Source organism: Saccoglossus kowalevskii, chromosome 19, assembly GCF_978046115.1.
Source record: "Saccoglossus kowalevskii chromosome 19, keSacKowa6.1, whole genome shotgun sequence".
In the NCBI taxonomy this organism is placed as follows: Eukaryota; Metazoa; Hemichordata; class Enteropneusta; family Harrimaniidae; genus Saccoglossus; species Saccoglossus kowalevskii.
Genome location: NC_140659.1, coordinates 158,328 through 177,712, shown reverse-complemented (window position 1 = coordinate 177,712; position 19,385 = coordinate 158,328). Strand labels below are relative to the sequence as shown.

The following is a 19,385-nucleotide window of genomic DNA, read 5'->3' as shown; positions in this document are numbered from 1 at the left end:
TGTTAAAAGAAGAATAAATACAATCAAAAATTTATAGAACGGCCGTTGAAAAAATACGGTGTATCACACTGCCATATAAAATTGGTTATAATACATACGTGTAGAAATAATGTCCATGCACCATAAACAAGATCTAATCAAACATGACACAGACACAACTAATATGAAATAAAACTATCTATTTTTGGTGGAGAACGAAAAATGTTTACTGTAGAGTACGGTATTCGTCGAGTAACCGTGTGTAGGGTGACAGTTGACATGCATGCATAGTTTGGGTTTAATGCGGGTCAAGTTGTAGTTATGTAAATCCATGGCACCTATAACAATATTGAAGAATATCTGAAAAAAATGACCAATTGATTGTTATAGAATGACCGTACTGTACAATTTGTCAAACAAATACAATAATTGCAAATGTAATGTCTGCCGGCGCCCATCTTACTTGTCTGAAGTTATTGAAGCCTACATCAATGGAGATCACGTTTTTTAACTAGGCGGCTGGCAAGCGGACTAACATGTTACATAAACTTGTTGAATTACAATTATGGTTTTTGACTCCCATGTGCGAAGCACAAAATGGGAGTCTTTGCAGTTAGTGTGTCTGTATGTGTGTGTGTGTGTGTGTATGTGTGTATGTGTGTATGTGTGTATGTGTGTATGTGTGTATGTGTGTGTGTGTGTATGTGTGTCCGACTGTTCCACTGCTATCTCAAGAACTATACATCGGTTTTTGATGAAACTTGGTGCATAGATGCTCTGGGCCAATGCGCAGATTTGATTAGGTTTTGGTAAAAATCCATGCTCGTTAATTACCTAATTTGCATGATAATTAGCTAATTTTTAGCTGTTCTATGACTGTTCCACTGATATCTAAAGAACCACTCATTGGATTTTGATGAAACTTGGTACATAGATGCTCTGAACATATGCGCAGATTTGATTAATTTTTGGTAAAAATCCGTGCATATTAATTACCTAATTTGCATGATAATTAGCTATTTTTTAGTGGTTCCATGACTGTTCCACTGATATCTAAACAACCACTCATTGGATTTTGATGAAACTTGGTACATAGATGCTCTGAACTCATGCTAGGTTTTGATTAGTTTTTGGTAATAATCCGTGGATACTAATTACCTAATTTGCATAATGATTAGTCAATTTTCGGTTTTTCCACTGATATCTCAAGTACTAATCATCACATTTCAATGAAACTTGGTACATAGATGTCATACGACACTGCACAGACCTGATAGTTTTTATGGTAATATCAGTACATATTAATTACCTAATTTGCATAATTAATTAATTTTCAGCATTTGATATAAGTAGTTAGCATTACATTTCAATGAAACTTGGTACTTACATACTCAAGGACTATGCAGAGATTGATTGTTTTCGATAAATATTTGTGCATATTAATCACCTAATTTGCATAATTAGTTAATTTTCAGCTTTTCCACGGGTATCTCAAGTACTAATCATCGCATTTCAATGAAACTTGGTACATAGATCCTTTAGGACTATGCAGAGACCTGATTAGTTTTAGGGTAAATAATTGTGCATATTAATTACCTAATTTGCATAATTAATTTTCAGCTTTTCTACTGATATCTAAAGTACTAATCATCACATTTCAATGAATCTAGAATTATGCAGACCCAATTAGTTTCCGGTAAATATTTGTGCATATTAATCACCTAATTTGCATAATTAACCAACTTTCACACTGATATCTCAGGTACTATACATCACATATCAATGAATGTACATGGATGCTGTAGGACAATAGACAGACCTGAATAATTGTGGGTTAAAATCTGTACATATTAATTACCTAATTTGCATAATTAACCAATTTTAAGCTTTCACACTGATATCTAAAGTACCGTAAAAACTCCAAAATTTCGACCGGTTTTAAATAATTGGTGTTAGATATGTGACGTGTTTTTAGAGTCAAAATTAAGGTGCATTTTCGGACGGTCGAATTTTTCAGAATAGAAATCAGCAAATGAAAAAATGGGGATGATAGACAGTGTGCTTCATTAGTTTTTAAAAAATGCAATGTCCGTCAATTGACGTAAACTTCCTCATGTTTCACGGTAAAAGCAAAGGTCGTGGCCGAGTTGTAACTCAAAATCTAAACAAAGTCATCAATCAGTGAGTATTATGACAAGCAAAACAAAACATCAAGACGCGGAGAAGAGGTCAGCACAAAACTAATAGGTCAAAAGACAAAGCTGTCTCGCACTACCTAGAAAAACTTGCGAATGTTCGAAGTACAGGTACCCATTGGACAAAAGATGCATGGAAGTTTAGCAAACTATCTCCCCGACCCAGTGCAATGTATCCGGTTAGAATCAAAGCTCACGTGTCCGTTATTTGAGGGACCAAATTCTGCCGTAAATTCGCCCTTGGATTAAAAAATAAAATGGGATTTAAGAAAATAAAATGGGACTTTTAAGGTGTATTTTGGCGTCATTTTTCGGACATTTCAATCAATCCTGCCGGCTAAAATAGAGTCTAAGTTTTACCGTAGTCATTGACGTTTGTCTATTCAAGAGTACACGTGTATGATTTTTATCGTGACTAGCGTGAGCGGGTAAGCTTCCTTTCGAGAATGAGCTGTGTTATCACTGTGAACAATGTTAAATTATTCTTCAGATGACCAGTTTATTTTTTAAAAACAACTAATTTTTTTATTTAAAAAAAATCATGCCGTTTTCGCATCAAAATCCAAGCCAAAATATCGTACTACAACATCAATCTATTTAAATAAGCTATGGTAATTTGAACACGTTGGCATCATCCAGCTTTTTGATTGGTTAATTAGCGATTTGACCTATTTGACCTAAGAGAACATGGCGGATATCCTACAGCATCAAACGTTTATACGAGACCGGAATCATTCGCTTACGATGAAACTAAGTTGACTTTTATTTGTATTTCATAACCATTCAACAAATTTATTTTGTGTACATTATTATAATCACTACTGAGTACAGTAATAATCAACAATTCAGAAACGCAGCATGCCGAGATTTTTGTGTTCGTTTTTATTTGAAACTTCGTTTATTTAGAATATATTTTCGTTACCAATAAAATAAAAATCTCTCAGTCAATCAGAAACCCGGATTCATGCCTTCGAGGAAGGTCCCGTTTGAACGCTCACATCGTTTTTTTTTCGTTTGGGGGAAAACTAAAACTGGTCGCAATTTTCGAATAAGAATGAGTCGGCAATTTTTAGTGGAGTCGAAAATTTGGAGGTAAATAAAACACCGAAACCCGGCAAATAAATAGGCGTTCGAATTTTTAGAGGGGTCGAAATTTTGGAGTTTTCACGGTAATAATTATTCCATTTCAATGAAACTTAGTACAAAGATGCTCTAGGACAATGTACAAACCTAATTAGTTTGGGGTAAAAATCTGTTCATATTAATTCCCTAATAAGCATAATAATTCATAATTTTTTGGTTTTTTGGTTCTAATCACATTTCAATTAAACTTGGAGACATAGATTTTCTGTTACTTTGCGCAGACCTCATTAGTTTTACACTCAAATCTGGTCATATTAATTTTCTGATTTGCATAATTAGTTTTCAGCTAAGTAATTTCAAATTATATTTAATGTGTCTCCAATACTCTCAGCACATGGGAGTTCTTTCTAAGCTTTCTTTGATTATTTTTGCGCCCAATGTCTCGTTATAAAATAACGTTACAAACACTATGGTACCTGAATCCCGATTAATTCATAAATATGAATCGGTAAAGGTCAATTTCCTGCAATCCTTCAAGATAGCCTTGAGTGGAGATTGCCAGGATTGAGTGCCACAATTTCTGTTTTAAGATTTGTTCGGTATAATAATACAAATGTTCACCCCAACAGAGGTGGACTTACCCGGTACAGTTTTTGCGACCCGAAGAGCTCATTGTCAACCGAGGCAAAGAACTACGATAAAGACTTTCCGTTCCCAATAAATAATAATAATAAAAAAGACTTCCCGTTTATATTATAAAATTCTTTCAACTTTTCTGGGAGGAAAACGCTAAAAAAAAACCTGATTAGAAATTTTTATTAAGAACAATTCTTAACGAAATGTATTCCATATGTACCCATAAATTATTTTCATAATTACTGATTACACACGAATATTACAGAAAAAAATAATTTGCTATATTATCTATATTTGTGCCTTTTATTTGTCTTGAATTGTGACTGAAAGGAGCTGGATGAAATTACAAACTATGTAGTGTGTTCGACAACTCATGTATGAACAATAACTTTAATATTAAATATGATTTTACTTGGTAAAAATATTGTATTTTTCTACATAAAAACAAAAGAATTTCACAATGTCAAAAACGGAAAGTCTTTAATATTACCATAGTGTTATTGGTATTAGTTGAAAATGAAACATCCATGTGAACCTGCTCATATGAGATCGAAGGAGTCTCTGTTTTCAACAGCCGTATACATCTAACTGCATCATCGCTAAGTTTCCTTGGTAGACCACGAGCTCTGTTCCTTGTTTGCATGTTATCATGTTCACACAATCACAGACATTATTTGTAAGGCCGCTCTTTGAAATGGCACATTTTCTTGATGTTTTAGCGAGTACTCCGTGGGTATGTGGCTTGTTCTCACATTAGCATAATTTTCCTCAAGTTCACTCATTGCTTTCCCACATGCATTTCTCGTTCTTTGCTGCTAACTTGTTTTGCACTCTAATATGTTGTTGTTTTTGTTTTTCTAAACATAGAGTTTATTTTTGATTGAAATTCAACGAGATCGTTTGAATTTTGAATTTGATGACGATTCGAATTTATCCACTTTTACAGTGATCAATATTGCGTTCGAGTTGAGTTACTAGTAATTACAAGCCTGATTTACATTTTTCTTGCGGTGTTTTTTGTCAATGTATTAAATATAAGTGCTTTGGGAAATAGCATAATTATATTGCAGAAGTGAAAGAGTCTGATGAGGCTGCCAGTGCGTCACAACACGTTTTATTAGCCTTCGCAGACGAAGTCTGTCTGTCCGCGTCCGTCCGTCCGTTCGTTCGTTCGTTCGTCTGTCTTTTACCTTTTATAACTTTAATATGCTCTGTCCAATTTTTTTACAAGTTGGTGCAAATGTAATTCTCAATGCCATACATGTGCACGCCAAGTATTTGTTTGATTCGCCAAAGTTTCATTGTGTTTTTCTGTGATTTTCAACATTTTACTAGTACAAGTGCCGAAATTTGGTGAAAAAATCTGAGTTTTAACAACATCTCTCAAGAGAACTGGCATACCGTATTGCGCATGCGCCAGTCTAACTGCTGAGGAAATTGCCATCGATTTCGTCTGAGGATATTGTATTCCGGGACTGTATCTTTCTTTGCACAAGGTTTACATAGATTAAATTCTATCTCAAAGGTAAGAAACTGTGCTTATGGTATTTATTATGAACTTTGATTTATCCCTTTTTGTTCTGACTTTAGTGAGAAACTAGCGATCGCACAGTGTCACACTTTGCTAGAAAAACAGTCCTGCTATTAGTTTAAGAACTGGTTATGAAATGTGTGAATCGAAAGTTTATCTCGTCATTAAGGAGGCTTGGGAATAACGTTTGGCATATAAAATACTGGAATAATAAAAAGTAAAAATTTTGGAACACGCTGATCGTGATTCTGTTGTGTACGATTACTATTCCCGGTGTTTATTGGCAACTGCAGATTGAAACTTGGTTTCATGACGACATATTAGACTAGAATTATCAGAAAACACAAGTCAAGTTCGGCCAACCGTGACTGCTTGAAAGCAATGATGAAATTGAAAAGTACTGTAATTCAATATTAATGAATCTATCATCACTTTTAAATTACCTTTGAAGTAAATATGATACCCCGAGTGCATAACTACACTCGTGACCGGGGACCTCCATGCTCCATGTGGTGTTGAGGTTTATCAGTAAATCGAACCTCTGTCAACAGAGACACATTTTCCCAATCAGCTATTTATTTCGGTACTGAAGTCAGGGTGGCAATTTCAATGTTTAGCTACCATAATTTATCTCCATTATGAGCAGGAAAATAAATTACGGACCTTGATTGAGATGGATTTAATTGCGGCCTTGTTTTTAAGGGATATGTGAAACAATATTAGGGAGGGTCAAATTCACGTAATCCTCAATTTTAATGATGTTGACTTAATACATGTAGTCATAATTTTTTTCAAAACTCCGGATATTATTTTGTATATTGTTTTAATACAACTACAATATGTTAATTAGTATGCAAATTAATATGCAAATTAGCAGCCAATCTGAGACAATGCAATCCAGTTCAAAGGAAATTTGATATACACTTGGGTTACATGATCACTACCTCTTACCTTTTATGCACTTCTATATGCTTTTATATTAAATGCATTTTTTTGTATTTTTCTCAATAGTTTTTTTTTTTATTTCTTTTGATAGCTTGGCATCCATTTGGTTCAGTTCAAGTGAAATTTTCGGCATATCCCTGGTCAGATTTTAATGACATTAAAAACACAAGTACTCCGGCTTTTTGCACATTATTAATATTTTATTTTTGCAGAATCCCGTGAATATTAATTTGACAACTTTGTAGAGTGGACTGAACTAGTTCATCCTAGACTTTGGTAGAACATGTTTAAAATAGTACAGTGTGAACTGCAACTTCTTTCTGGCTGGTATAAATTTATTAAGTAATATTTTTTTCGTACTAAAAAGACTCAAATATCTTTTTTAATTAAATCTAACAGCCAATGGGAGCACATATGCTACAACCTCTGCTTACTTTGGGCTAAATGTTCTTTTTTTTTTCTTTTTTTTTTTTTTCAGGTGCAGAGCCAGATTTTTTTTCTCAGAAAGCAAAGCCACTGGAACTGTATGCATTACAAAAACATACCGGTACTATTCACTGCGTGTCTGACAATTGTATAAAGTTTCGCAGGTTCTCTTTTTTTTTAATTTGAGAAGTTTTGTCAACCAAAGCATAAATATGTGTTTCTCTGTACATAAAATTTCACACGATTTGTTAATATTAATGTATGATAATAAAAACGTGATATTATTTTTCTGGATTTTTGCACTTTATTTGTATCATTGTCGTATGAGAAGTAATCTTGTCCTTATTAGAAATATTGAAACTAATCCAGGGCCACAAACTAGTTTATCCAAACAGACACAACACTGAATTGTATACTTCCTTGTCATTTGACCTGTACTGGTTTGGTGCTATCTGGTTTCCTTGCTGAGAATAATGCTGACCTGGATGGAGAGTGCTATAAACTTGAAAATGCCATAGAAATCACGTTTGCTAATTTATGTCCATGCAACTTTAGAATGACAACTAGCGAAGGCAGTGTCATTCATGACTTGTTTATTTCCAACGCGCGTGGTCTGATTGAGTTTATTTTGTATTTTTAGCCCCCGCCGGATCTATTAATTTGGGTCGCGTCTGTGCATCAGCTTTTTCTCACACATGTGTGATCCAATTCAGTTCAGAGTTGGTACAGAGACAGGAATTGATGGTGCTATTATGCACATCAAGTTATTTTTTCGATTCTTTCAAGTTTCACTGTGTTTTTCTTTGATTTTTCCTTCAAAACTGCTGGAAAATCCGACTTTTCCTGAAATTACCCGTCCCGGTGGAAATCAGTCATTTTTGTGTGAGGATATTGTATCCTGGAATTGGACTATGGAATATGGACAAAATTGTGTCTCGTCAATTTCAAAGGTAAGAAACTGTGCTTGTTATGGTATTTATACACTTTGAATTATCGTTTGTGTCTTGGGTTTTGGTGATCGTGAGAAACTATTGCTAACCTGGCGACAGTTTCGCCAAAAAATCTGCATTTTTTGACTCCCATGTGCGAAGCACATAATGGGAGTCTTTGCAGTTAGTGTGTCTGTGTGTGTGTGTATGTGTGTGTCCGACTGTTCCACTATCTCAAGAACCATACATCGGTTTTTGATGAAACTTGGTGCATAGATGCTCTGGGCCAATGCGCAGATTTGATTAGGTTTTGGTAAAAATCCATGCCCGTTAATTACCTAATTTGCATGATAATTAGCTAATTTTTAGCTGTTTCATGACTGTTCCACTGATATCTAAACAACCACTCATTGGATTTTGATGAAAGTTGGTACATAGATGCTCTGAACATATGCGCAGATTTGATTAGTTTTTGGTAAAAATCTGTGCATATTAATTACCTAATTTGCATGATAATTAGCTGATTTTTAGCTGTTCCATGATTGTTCCACTGATATCTAAACAACCACTCATTGGATTTTGATGAAACTTTGTACATACATGCTCTAAACTAATGCTAGGTTTTGATTAGTTTTTGGTAATAAATCTGTGGATACTCATTACCTAATTTGCATAATGATTAGTCAATTTTCGTTTTTTCCACTGATATCTCAAGTACTAATTATCACATTTCAATGAAACTTGGTACATAGATGTCATATGACACTGCACAGACCTGATAGTTTTTATGGTAATATCAGTTCATATTAATTACCTAATTTGCATAATTAATTAATTTTCAGCATTTGATATAAGTACTAATCATCACATTTCAATGAAACTTGGTACATAGATGTCATATGACACTGCACAGACCTGATAGTTTTTATGGTAATATCAGTACATATTAATTATCTAATTTGCATAATTAATTAATTTTCAGCATTTGATATAAGTACTGATCATGACATTTCAATGAAACTTGGTACATAGATGTCATATGTCACTGCACAGACCTGATAGTTTTTATGGTAATATCAGTACATATTAATTACCTAATTTGCATAATTAATTAATTTTCAGCATTTGATACAAGTAGTGAGCATTACATTTCAATGAAACTTGGTACTTACATACTCAAGGACTATGCAGAGATTGATTGTTTTCGATAAATAGTTGTGCATATTAATCACCTAATTTGCATAATTAGTTAATTTTCAGATTTTCCCATGGGTATCTCAAGTACTAATCATCGCATTTCAATGAAACTTGGTACATAGATCCTTTAGGACTATGCAGACACCTGATTAGTTTTAGGGTAAATAATTGTGCATATTAATTACCTAATTTGCATAATTATGTTTCAGCTTTTCTACTGATAACTAAAGTACTAATCATTACATTTCAATGAATCTAGAATTATGCAGACCCAATTAGTTTCCGTTAAATATTTGTGCATATTAATCACCTGATTTGCATAATTAACCAACTTTCACACTGATATCTCAGGTACTATACATCACATATCAATGAATGTACATGGATCCTGTAGGACAATAGACAGACCTGAATAATTGTGGGTTAAAATCTGTACATATTAATTACCTAATTTGTATAATTAACCAATTTTAAGCTTTCACACTGATATCTAAAGTACTAATTATTCCATTTCAATGAAACTTAGTACAAAGATGCTCTAGGACAATGTACAAACCTAATTAGTTTGGGGTAAAAATCTGTTCATATTAATTCCCTAATAAGCATAATAATTCATAATTTTTTGGTTCTAATCACATTTCAATTAAACTTGGAGACATAGATTTTCTGTTACATTGCGCAGACCTCATTAGTTTTACACTCAAATCTGGTCATATTAATCTTCTGATTTGCATAATTAGTTTTCAGCTAAGTAATTTCGAATTATATTTAATGTGTCTCCAATACTCTCAGCACATGGGAGTTCTTTCTAAGCTTTCTTTGATTATTATTGTTGTAGAAACTGATTATGTATTGTGTAAATTCAAAGTTTACCTCATGATTTAAGAGGTTTGCAGTGCTCTCTCCGGGATTCAAACGTCTTGGTGGTGTCGGTGCAATGCTGCTCTGAGACGCTTGCCAGACCCTGCCTCGCTCAAAATGATTTAATCGCCATGCTTGATTTCCGCAACATTTACATTATGATTTCCACACCTATTGTTCTATGAGATGTGTCCTCGCTGTTCATAAACAGCCATAAACAAGTTTAGTTGGGTCGGCATGTACTCATTGAAAGTGTATTATTTATGTAATCCACTGATCACGCCATATGCGAAGTTAAAAATATGTCGCTACTCGAAGGGCTTGCCCGGAACGCTACATGTCCCAAATAAACGTACCGGTACGTTTATTTTTTTTCCCCTAAAAATTAGGCCGATTAAAATAAAATCATGCTTTTTTCCCATGAAAAACAAAGCCAAAATGTCACACTAAAACATCGGTAAATCTCTTCCGTGTTGCTTTCACCATGAGGTCGCTGAACTGTCATATTTAAATGCTTTATGGTAATTTGAGCACATGGGCACTATCCAGCATTTTGTTTGGTTGATCAGCGACTTGACCTATCTGGTCAATGAACACGCCTCTTAGACATGGATAACATGGTGGATATCATATCGCATCGAGCGTTAGCATGTAACCAAAATCATTTGCTTACGATAAAACTCAGTTGAATTTTACTTACATTTTATAACAGTTCAACGAATTTATTTTTTGTACGTTAATATAATCACTACTGAGTACTAATCAACAATTGCAACACTTCGAAAACAAATAAGCTATCGTACCGTGATCATTTGCTACTATACTAACAAAAAAATAATGCATATTTTTTTTTGATTGACTGTAATTTTCCAACATTTCATGATGCCCATTGAGAACCAAATTAAGGCCTTTCACTCCTTCTTGACGCCTATTTAAAAGATTATACGGCATCTTGCTTTTCGCCAGCCACGAATGTCGCACTAAAAGACGAACTTGATCGATACGGCCGACCATTCCGTGCATTCCGCAAATCGAGAAAAGTATTGTCCTTGCAACAATTTCGCACAATACGTCACCATTGTACAGTGACTGATTTTAATAATAATATTATAATATTTATTCAACATTAAAACAAACTACAGTGAGTTGTTCTATGGTTGTATAAAAATAAAATAAACTACATTAAGATACAGTAAAGTTAACCAACTAAACAGAATGCTAAATAAAGCTAAATAATATTACAAACACATTTAGAATCACAATAAACTTGTATGATACAGTACAATACAATACACAAACTAGTATTGCTAAGGAGTGAAAAATCATATTCACATTAGAGTCATAACTATGGAAAGAATATTTTTATATTTGGTGGAGCTGCTCTTATATCATTTGCATACATTTTTGTATGTATTGTGCAGTTTCCTAGCCAGTCTGACTTGAGTAGTGATTGGTTGCTATTTCATTACATCTTGCAGCCTTTCAAACAGTATATTGCTTGACATGCATTAATTTGTTGTCCATTTATATTCCCAATGCAATTTCTTTCTGGCTGGTATAAATATAGTATGTAATATGTTTTCGTACTGAAAAGACGATGCACAAATATCTTTTTTCAATTAAATTTAACAGCTAATGGGAGCACATATGCTTAGTCTGCTTACTTTTGACTTAATGTTTTTTTGTTTTTTTCAGGTGCAGAGCCAGAATTTATTTCTCAGAAAGCAAAGCCACTGGAACTGCATATATTACAAAAGCATACTATTCGCTGCATGTCTGACAATTGTATAAAGTTTCGCTGGTCCTCTTTTTTTTTACTTTGAGAAGTGGTCAACCAAAGCATAAATATGTGTTTCTCTGTACATAAAAGTTCAATTTCACACGATTTGTTAATATTAATGTATGATAATAAAAACTTGATAATATTTTTCTGGATTCTTGCACTTTATTTGTATCATTGTCATATGAGAAGTACTCTTGTCCTTATTTAGGGCCACAAACTACATGTAGATCTGTACATGAAGTACATGGAAAGTAAGGTTGTTGACACAGGTAATGTACACCAAGGATCATTGCAGTTTCTCAGTAACTCATCTGGTGCTAGTATTTGTATGACAAACAGTATCATTGCCCTGTTACTGTCTAAAATATCAGAAGTTTTTCGCTGGAACAGTTCTGTGATTGACAATGTCCTTGTATTAGGAATACAGTTGTACAAGGAAGTTTATCCAAACAGACACAACACTGACTCTTCAACATATTTGCAGATGTGATTTGCATACTTACATGTCATTTTACCTGTTGTACTTGTTTGTTGCTCTCTGGTGTTCTTCCTGAGACCAGGATGGAGAGTGCTACAAACTTGAAAATGTCATAAAAATCATGTTTGCCAATTCATGTCCATGCCAAAAACTGGACAAATTATATGTTGCAACTTTCAAATTACAACAAGTGAAGGCAGTGTCATTCATGACCTGTTTGATTGAATACATTTTTATGGCTTGGAAACCATTTTTTCCCTTGAAAATCTAAAAAAAAAACAAGCTTTTTCTCAGTTTTGTGTCATCCAGTTTTGTTCTAAGTTGGTACAGGGACAGGTTATAATTGTTTACAAGTGCACGTCGCATGTTTATCGCATATGTTTAACAAGTTATAAATTGTCTCAGAAAAGCCAAATGAATATTTTTTTTACCCCACTCCCCTAAAAATGTAACACATCAATTCTGAACAATTAATAACAGAATTTTAATACAGCTCATAATGAATTAATTCACTCTGACACAAACCCAGTTCAATATAAGTTTTAAAAATTTTTCTGAGCGGGGGCTATGACATGTTATGTCTTGTTATTTTCGAAATGTATCACTGGCTGCATTTGTTTTGTTTTTTTGTTTTCCTCTCTTTCATTTTTCGTCTGGCTGCTGCCAATCCAATAATTCGTCGCTGCATGTACTCAGACAAGCGATTAATCGTCACAGCCATTATACTAGTAGTTTAAGTCCAATTGATTTGCAGAAATTCAGTTATGCGATGATTATATGTGCAGTTTTGTTTTGCGCACCCAGACACAAGCAAAAGTTAACCAAGATAGATTTTCGGAACTACAACATTCATATTACTTACGAAAATTGAGTAAGGGTCATAGTGTGAGTTGCGTTTGCAAATAACAAAGTGTCAAATTATTTTGAGCGCCGTTTGGAATAAATTTAGTCAAAATCACACACAAATACTAGTACTCAATACATATCACGATTGATTGACCAGTTATATAGCTGCTTGAACTACGCACACAAGAACGTAAATATGTAAATACAGGTCACAGTTCGACTTGCATAGGAAACGTTACAATGTGTCAAGTGATTTGAAGGCGTCTTTGTTCCCCTTCCCAATACAGAGAAGCAATAAGCATTGTATTTTGAATCTTCATTAAAACCTAACTTTATTACAAATAAAAACTTAAGTTTATAGATACAATTTGTTACTCATTGTTACTCCAGCGGTCAGTTGGCAAGCGGACGATGTTTCTGAAGCCAGCCATAGGAAGAGCGAGCGAACAAAAGCAAGTGAGCAAGCGGGAAAAAAAAGCGATCGGTTTCCGGTCGTAAAGCAGCGAGTGGTCGGAAATTAAGCGATAAGCGGTCGGGAAAAAAAGTGATAAAAGCGGGAGGTTGGGCGGAATGAGTACTGTAACTGACTGTCAGAATAGTCTTCAGAATAACTATAAGACTTGTAGCAGATCTATTGGTGTTGTATGTAGTAATCATGAGGCTTGGACTCTATACATATCATATCATCCACTATTCTCTCTGTCAATATGTAGTCTTCTCATCATCGTTTGTCATGTCTAATTCCCATCGTTGTCTCCATATAGTTAATTGCCAGTCTAAATATAGAGTTGGAGACGATGAATGGTGACATACAGGCAAAAAGAGATGAACTGGAACAAACTGTCTGTAAATTCAATAATGTCAGACGAGATATGGATAAATTACAACTTGCAAAAAAAAAATATGAATCAATAGAAGACAAAGTGGGAATCCTCAGTAAGTTATTCACAATGAAAATAATTTTAGTTTTTGTAAACATTCTTCTTTTTGTAAGTAAGCTGATCTCAAAAGCTTAATTTGACATTTAGTCACTGACTATTTAAAACTGTATTTGACTGTAATACTTTTCCTTTTGTAAAATTGAAGCAGTTAACTTATGCTTGTTACTCTATCTTTGGATGGTCGTCTAAACCAGTCTTCATCTTGCTTTGCTTGTTGCTAGGTGACCAGGTGATTACATTGGAGAACGCTGTGAAGGAGAGAGAGGAAGAAAAGAGTCGGTTGGCAGAGACACTCAACTACACACACAGTGAAATCAAATCACTCAGAAATGTAAGGATGGCTTGGTGGAGACACTTGACTATTTTAGCATTGTAGAATAGGTACTGGTAGTATTGATTTTGATGTTACAGATTCTCTCTTGTACGTATTACATTGTTTTCAATGTTTCCACAGGACAAGCAGGAATGTGAGCGACAGATTGCTGAATTGAAAATGGAATTAATATCAGCCAGAGAACAGATACAAAAAACTTATACGGTATGTGGTTGTGTCCCATGAATGTGTTGGTCTTTACATCCAGAGCCATTATGAGGTTGCAATTCACTACGTTCAATTACCCGCCATAGACGCCATTCAGTCAAAATGACTATTTTGGACTGTGGGTATTAATCAGCAATTCTGCCAATGACGGAGAGATAGAATTTAGATCAGGGTAAGCCCCATGACCCCAAGATTCTTTTCTCTTACGTCATGAACCATGTGACTGAGGCCATACGGTGGTTCCATTACGGCGGTTCCATTACGACTGGCTATTCACTTTTTCTTTATCTCCCCATCGACGGGGATGAAGTCTAGCGGCTCTGCCTGGATAGCCTACCTTTTCCTGTCCGGGTTTCTGACTTGGGTTGTTACCGCGGCTGCGGTAACCAACATTCTAGCTGGTAGGATATGTTTTCCTTGTTATTTTAACCTTTGTGTCGATTTACCTTTTGTGTGTAGCATTTTTCACAACAAAGAAAATAAAACCTGACGACGTAACTTAATCATTTGTTGGTTTCGTTGTCACCTTTTCCAACTGTATTTTGCTTCCCTCATGCATGTCATCTTCATTTTTTACCAATGTATTCAGAAATGGATAGATGTACTCGATGTATAGGCTCGCCGCCGGTTTTGTCCCCTCAAGTTTTGAGGCGGTCTTGTAGTGATTGTACTCAGAATTTACCAGATTGGAGCCTGCATTCGAAGTGTTATTATGTCTCTATTGCATTCAGGGTTTGGGTTTTTGCTCTGAAAGCGTATGTAATCTCTGGAGTTCTGAAGCCTGCGATACTTTCCAGCACAATTAATGTGAAAATCACTGAGACTGACCGTGTCGCTCATTTACGCAGCAAAGATTGCGCGTCTAGTAAAATCTGTCAGAGTGAGTTGTTTGTTGGCATGAGTGGAAAGTCCTCACGCTCGGCTACGGGTACTTTATGACTGAGACGTCAAGTAAGAGGCCCGACAGTGGAGGTTCCGATATTTTTTGGTCTCCCCCCGCTGATCGGAGGGCATCGCCACAGTCGGTGTTTTGCCCAACGACGAGGCTGTGCCCCTGGAGGTCATTTCTCCTGTGGGGCCTGTTGCGGGTCTCTTTGTGCATTCGTCCTCACACGGTGCCGGGTTTGCCTCTGAGATGAGGGCTTTGGTCGAAGGACTGTCGGGGCAGATTGCAGATGTGAGCTGTCTCCACTGTGGCCCCTCAGTCGGCAATAAGGAAGAAACACAAACAGCATTGCTTGCATTCTAAACACTTCTCTTCCAGGGAATCCCCTGTTCCCAGCTGCAACTCTCCGCTGATTTGGGGGAGGCAGAGGCTCAGGCTAGTTGTACAGTGTCTCCTCTGGGACCTCGAGCACTGAACACCAACGGGGATGCTGGCAGCCAAGCCTCCAATTTCGGGACAGGCTTTCAGAGCAGAGCACACGTTGCAACTTCCCCCTACCTTCAGCCAGCCAAGGTTTGCTGCGCGGTAACAGTAACTTAACCTTAAGTCTGGGCTCTGCTGTGGGTTTTGACTCTTCACGCCGACCCATGGGCGTTCCCAGAGGGAACCTCCCCTGTCATGAGACACACCCTCGAACACACTCTCGCTCACATATTTAAGTTGAAAGAAGGCAGTTTGTCCGCGTTGGATACAGTGGGTGCCTCGCGGTGTCCCCCAGAGTCTTCCATCCGTAATGACTCGTTTGTCAAACCGGGTAAAGGGCTACAGCCGCGTTCCATGGGTGTTCTCACCAGCTCAGTCTGAGACAATCCAACTCGCCCTGAGGGCAGAGTTGCGACCCATTACTTTCCTACAATATGTGGGCCACACTGGAGCACATTATTGCGCGTGCCCAGGACTCTGAGACCTCGGAGGCAGAATGCACCAGCCTCCTAGACCAGGCGACACAATTAATGGTGGGCCACCGCACAGCTATGTACGACTTCCTCCAGTGTCACCTGGCAACTACTATGCAACGAGACGTGGGTGTTTTCGCCAGCAAACTGAGTCAGGGGGTACGTCACCACCTAGTTACGCAGACTGGACATATTCCACCCTCTTTGCTGGGGGAATTGGCGGGTGCAGTCTCGGAGTCAGAGTCAGCCAGGAGGCAAGCGCTCATACCCTTCCGCAACTGCATAGAGGTGCTTTAGTGCTTAGTGGTGCTGATTGGAGAGGTTCAAAGAGCAGTCTGCTTAGAGCGGACAACACAACCGACAAATTCCAATTGAGTGGTTCCCTTGTTCGGGTTTTCGGCCTCTGATTATGGAAAGCAGTAAACAGTCTCCTAATAATATGACAATCGGCTAGACTTGACCCCTCAGCGTTCTCAATGGTGGGGGCAAGGCCGACCTGTAGCCAACGATAGCTGCGCAGGACAAACCTATTTCGTCAAACAGGTGGACGAAGAAGTCTGCTACCTGGCCAATGGAGAGATGGCATGGATCAATCTGTACCAGGTGGTGGCTTCTCATCCTCCTTGGGCGGTCATCCACCCCAGCAGCAGGGGAAGCATGTTTGACACTTACCTCTGCGACGGGAGGGATTGCATATGTTCGGCGAGGGGCCAGGTTTCAACTTGGTGACTACAGCAGGCCCCGGGGAAGCTCACCTCATGGGAGGAGAGAACACCCTCACCTTGCAACCGCCAAACCCATGGCCACATATCCCAGTCGGACAGAGCTTGTGTCGGTGCATTCCAGTTTGGAGACAGCGGGTCACCGTTGGGGGGAACTGCCAGGGGATCCCTGCAAGGCGGAAGAAATCAGACAGGAAGAAGACAGTTTGCTGGAAAAGGTTGCATACACAGGGTAGTTTGGCCAGCATTAGGTCCAAGCTTCTACTCAAATGTATTCGTAGTACCAAAATCTACAGGCGGCTGGCGTCCAGTTCTGGACTTAAGCAGACTAAATCAGTATGTTTTCCTCGATCTATCCATCCACCAGTTTGACTGGCTAGCCTCTCTAGACTTAAGCGTACCTGCACATATACCGATGCACCCAGCGAGTTGCCATCTTCTTCGATTCGCCCACCTGTGCCAAGTATTTGAATTTCAGGTGCTCCCCTTCGGGTTTTGACAGCTCCCTACGTGTTCACCAAAGTGATGAAACGGGTAGTGCTGCTGCTTCACCAAATGTACACATCAATCTGTACCTAGATGACTGGTTACTACACAACCCAGACAAGGGCCTATTAGCCAAACAAGTAAGGCTAACGCAGGAATGATGACCTCAGTTCGAAGGGTAGTTTTCCAGGCCGCATTTCGCAGCCGCCCGGTACAACGCTTGTTGCTAGAGAACACCGAGCTCACCTACGGGAACTAGACAGGCGAGTATTGATCTCGGACCAAGCGAAGGAAGCCCTGCGTTGGTGGTTGTCACTGACCAACCTCAGACAGGGGGTCCCCTTGGGCCCAATTGCCGCAGCTATGACTCTGGTAACAGACGCCTCCCTCCAAGGGTGGGGAGCGCATCTATTGGACAAACAAACCCAAGGAATATGGCCCCCGCACTGTGTTCGAGACCACCATATTAACAGGCTCAAGCTGAAAGCAGTGTACTTAGCACTACTACCCTTTCTACCCGCAGTTCGGGGGGGGGGGGTTCTCCATCGCTGTCAGTTCTAGCAGAGCAAATTCATCTTTGGTGCCTGGAATACAATGTAGAGCAAACCGCACAACATCTTCTAGTGGTGAGGAACAGTCTGGCAGACTCCTTTTTGAGGTGGCTCTGTCTCCAGAACACGAAGTGGCAGATACCCCAGTGGGTAGCCTCCAGGCTGTTTCAGCTGTGGGAGTCCACAGATGGACCTGTTTGCCACACCCCGGAACGCCAAGCACCCAACGTAACACTCCTGCCGACACCAGGGGCATGGGCCATGGACGCGTTGTCGATCTCCGTGGACCCACTTCGATGCGTACACCTTTCCTCCCTTCACCGGGTACAGGAGAAACTTCGACCGGAGCCCACCTTCATATTGACTCTGGTGGCGCCCAATTGGCCAACAAAAGCCTGGTTTCCACTTCTGTTGGAAATGCTAGTCAAAACACCAGTAGTGCTTCCGGACCTACCTGACCTGCTGTCCCAACGAGACGACACACTACCAACGAGCCCAGCGGTGTACTCAGTAGACTCGCACAGACGAAAGGTTTATCTGAGCAGGCTGCCTGGGCGAACAGGGATTCCACCAACGCTGCCTACAACTCGAAGTGGCAAGCATACACTAATTGGTGTAGTGGAAGGGAGATTGATCCATTCCATCCCTCTATTGGCCAGGTAGCAGACTTCTTCGTCCACCTGTTTGACGAATCAGGTTTGTCCTACGCAGCTATTGTTGGCTACAGGTTGGCCTTGCCCCCGCCATTGAGAACGCTTAGGGGTCAAGTCTAGCCGATTGTCATATTATTAGGAGACTGTTTACTGCTTTCCATAATCAGAGGCCGAGAACCCGAACAAGGGAACTGCTCAATTGGGATTTGTCGGTTGTGTTGTTCGCTCTAAGCAGACTGCCCTTTGAGCCGCTCCGATCAGCACCACTAAAGTTTTTGATGTGGAAAACTGTCTTTCTACTGGCCCCTCCTCGCGTCGGTCAGAACTAGACGCTCTGTCTTTCTCGAACGGGTGCGCCACCTTTATGGACGGTCAAGTTGTGCTAAAGACACTAATCAGGTTTCTCGCCAAGAACCAAATTTCAGGACACACTCCCCAGCCGATTGTCATCCCCGGCTGTTAAATATTGTCAGCCCGGAGGATCAGGAGGAATTGCTTATCTGCCCAGTTCGAGCTTCGAGAACCGTACTAGGATTTCGAGTCTGGGAGCCAAGCACATGTTTTTGTGTTACGGCCCTGGCAGGCAGAATAAGCCGGCTTCCGCATCTTCCATCGCCAGGTGGATTACTCCGACTATATTAGAGGTCTATAATACTTTAACTTCTTTGACACGGAACTTGCAGAGACACCAAGTACGAGCGCATGAGGTCTGTGCGATTGCTAACTCACTAGGATCAGGCGCCCGCCTCGAGCATATACT

The 19,385-nt window shown here is 38.6% G+C and overlaps 1 protein-coding gene and 2 long non-coding RNA genes across 8 annotated transcripts in view; all 3 read left to right on the top strand.

Moving 5' to 3' along the window:
* The window catches only part of LOC102801418 (centriolin-like), a 204,129-nt gene that overhangs the window by 153,782 nt on the left and 30,962 nt on the right, over nucleotides 1–19,385 (top strand). For 5 of the 6 annotated variants that reach the window (XM_085493889.1, XM_085493887.1, XM_085493886.1 and 2 more), the window contains 3 exons: nucleotides 13,654–13,825; nucleotides 14,052–14,161; nucleotides 14,285–14,368. In XM_085493889.1, the coding sequence (XP_085350015.1) occupies nucleotides 13,654–13,825; nucleotides 14,052–14,161; nucleotides 14,285–14,368 (366 nt within the window). Of the gene's footprint in view, nucleotides 1–13,653; nucleotides 13,826–14,051; nucleotides 14,162–14,284; nucleotides 14,369–19,385 lie in introns of those variants that run through there. The other variant, XM_085493888.1, reaches the window with a different exon arrangement.
* LOC144363575 (uncharacterized) lies at nucleotides 5,240–7,029 on the top strand. Its single transcript, XR_014927474.1, has 2 exons — nucleotides 5,240–5,418; nucleotides 6,848–7,029. It is a non-coding gene; the product is annotated as an uncharacterized LOC144363575 (long non-coding RNA).
* On the top strand, nucleotides 7,662–11,717 carry LOC146730221 (uncharacterized). The gene is made up of 2 exons (XR_014927441.1): nucleotides 7,662–7,745; nucleotides 11,478–11,717. It is a non-coding gene; the product is annotated as an uncharacterized LOC146730221 (long non-coding RNA).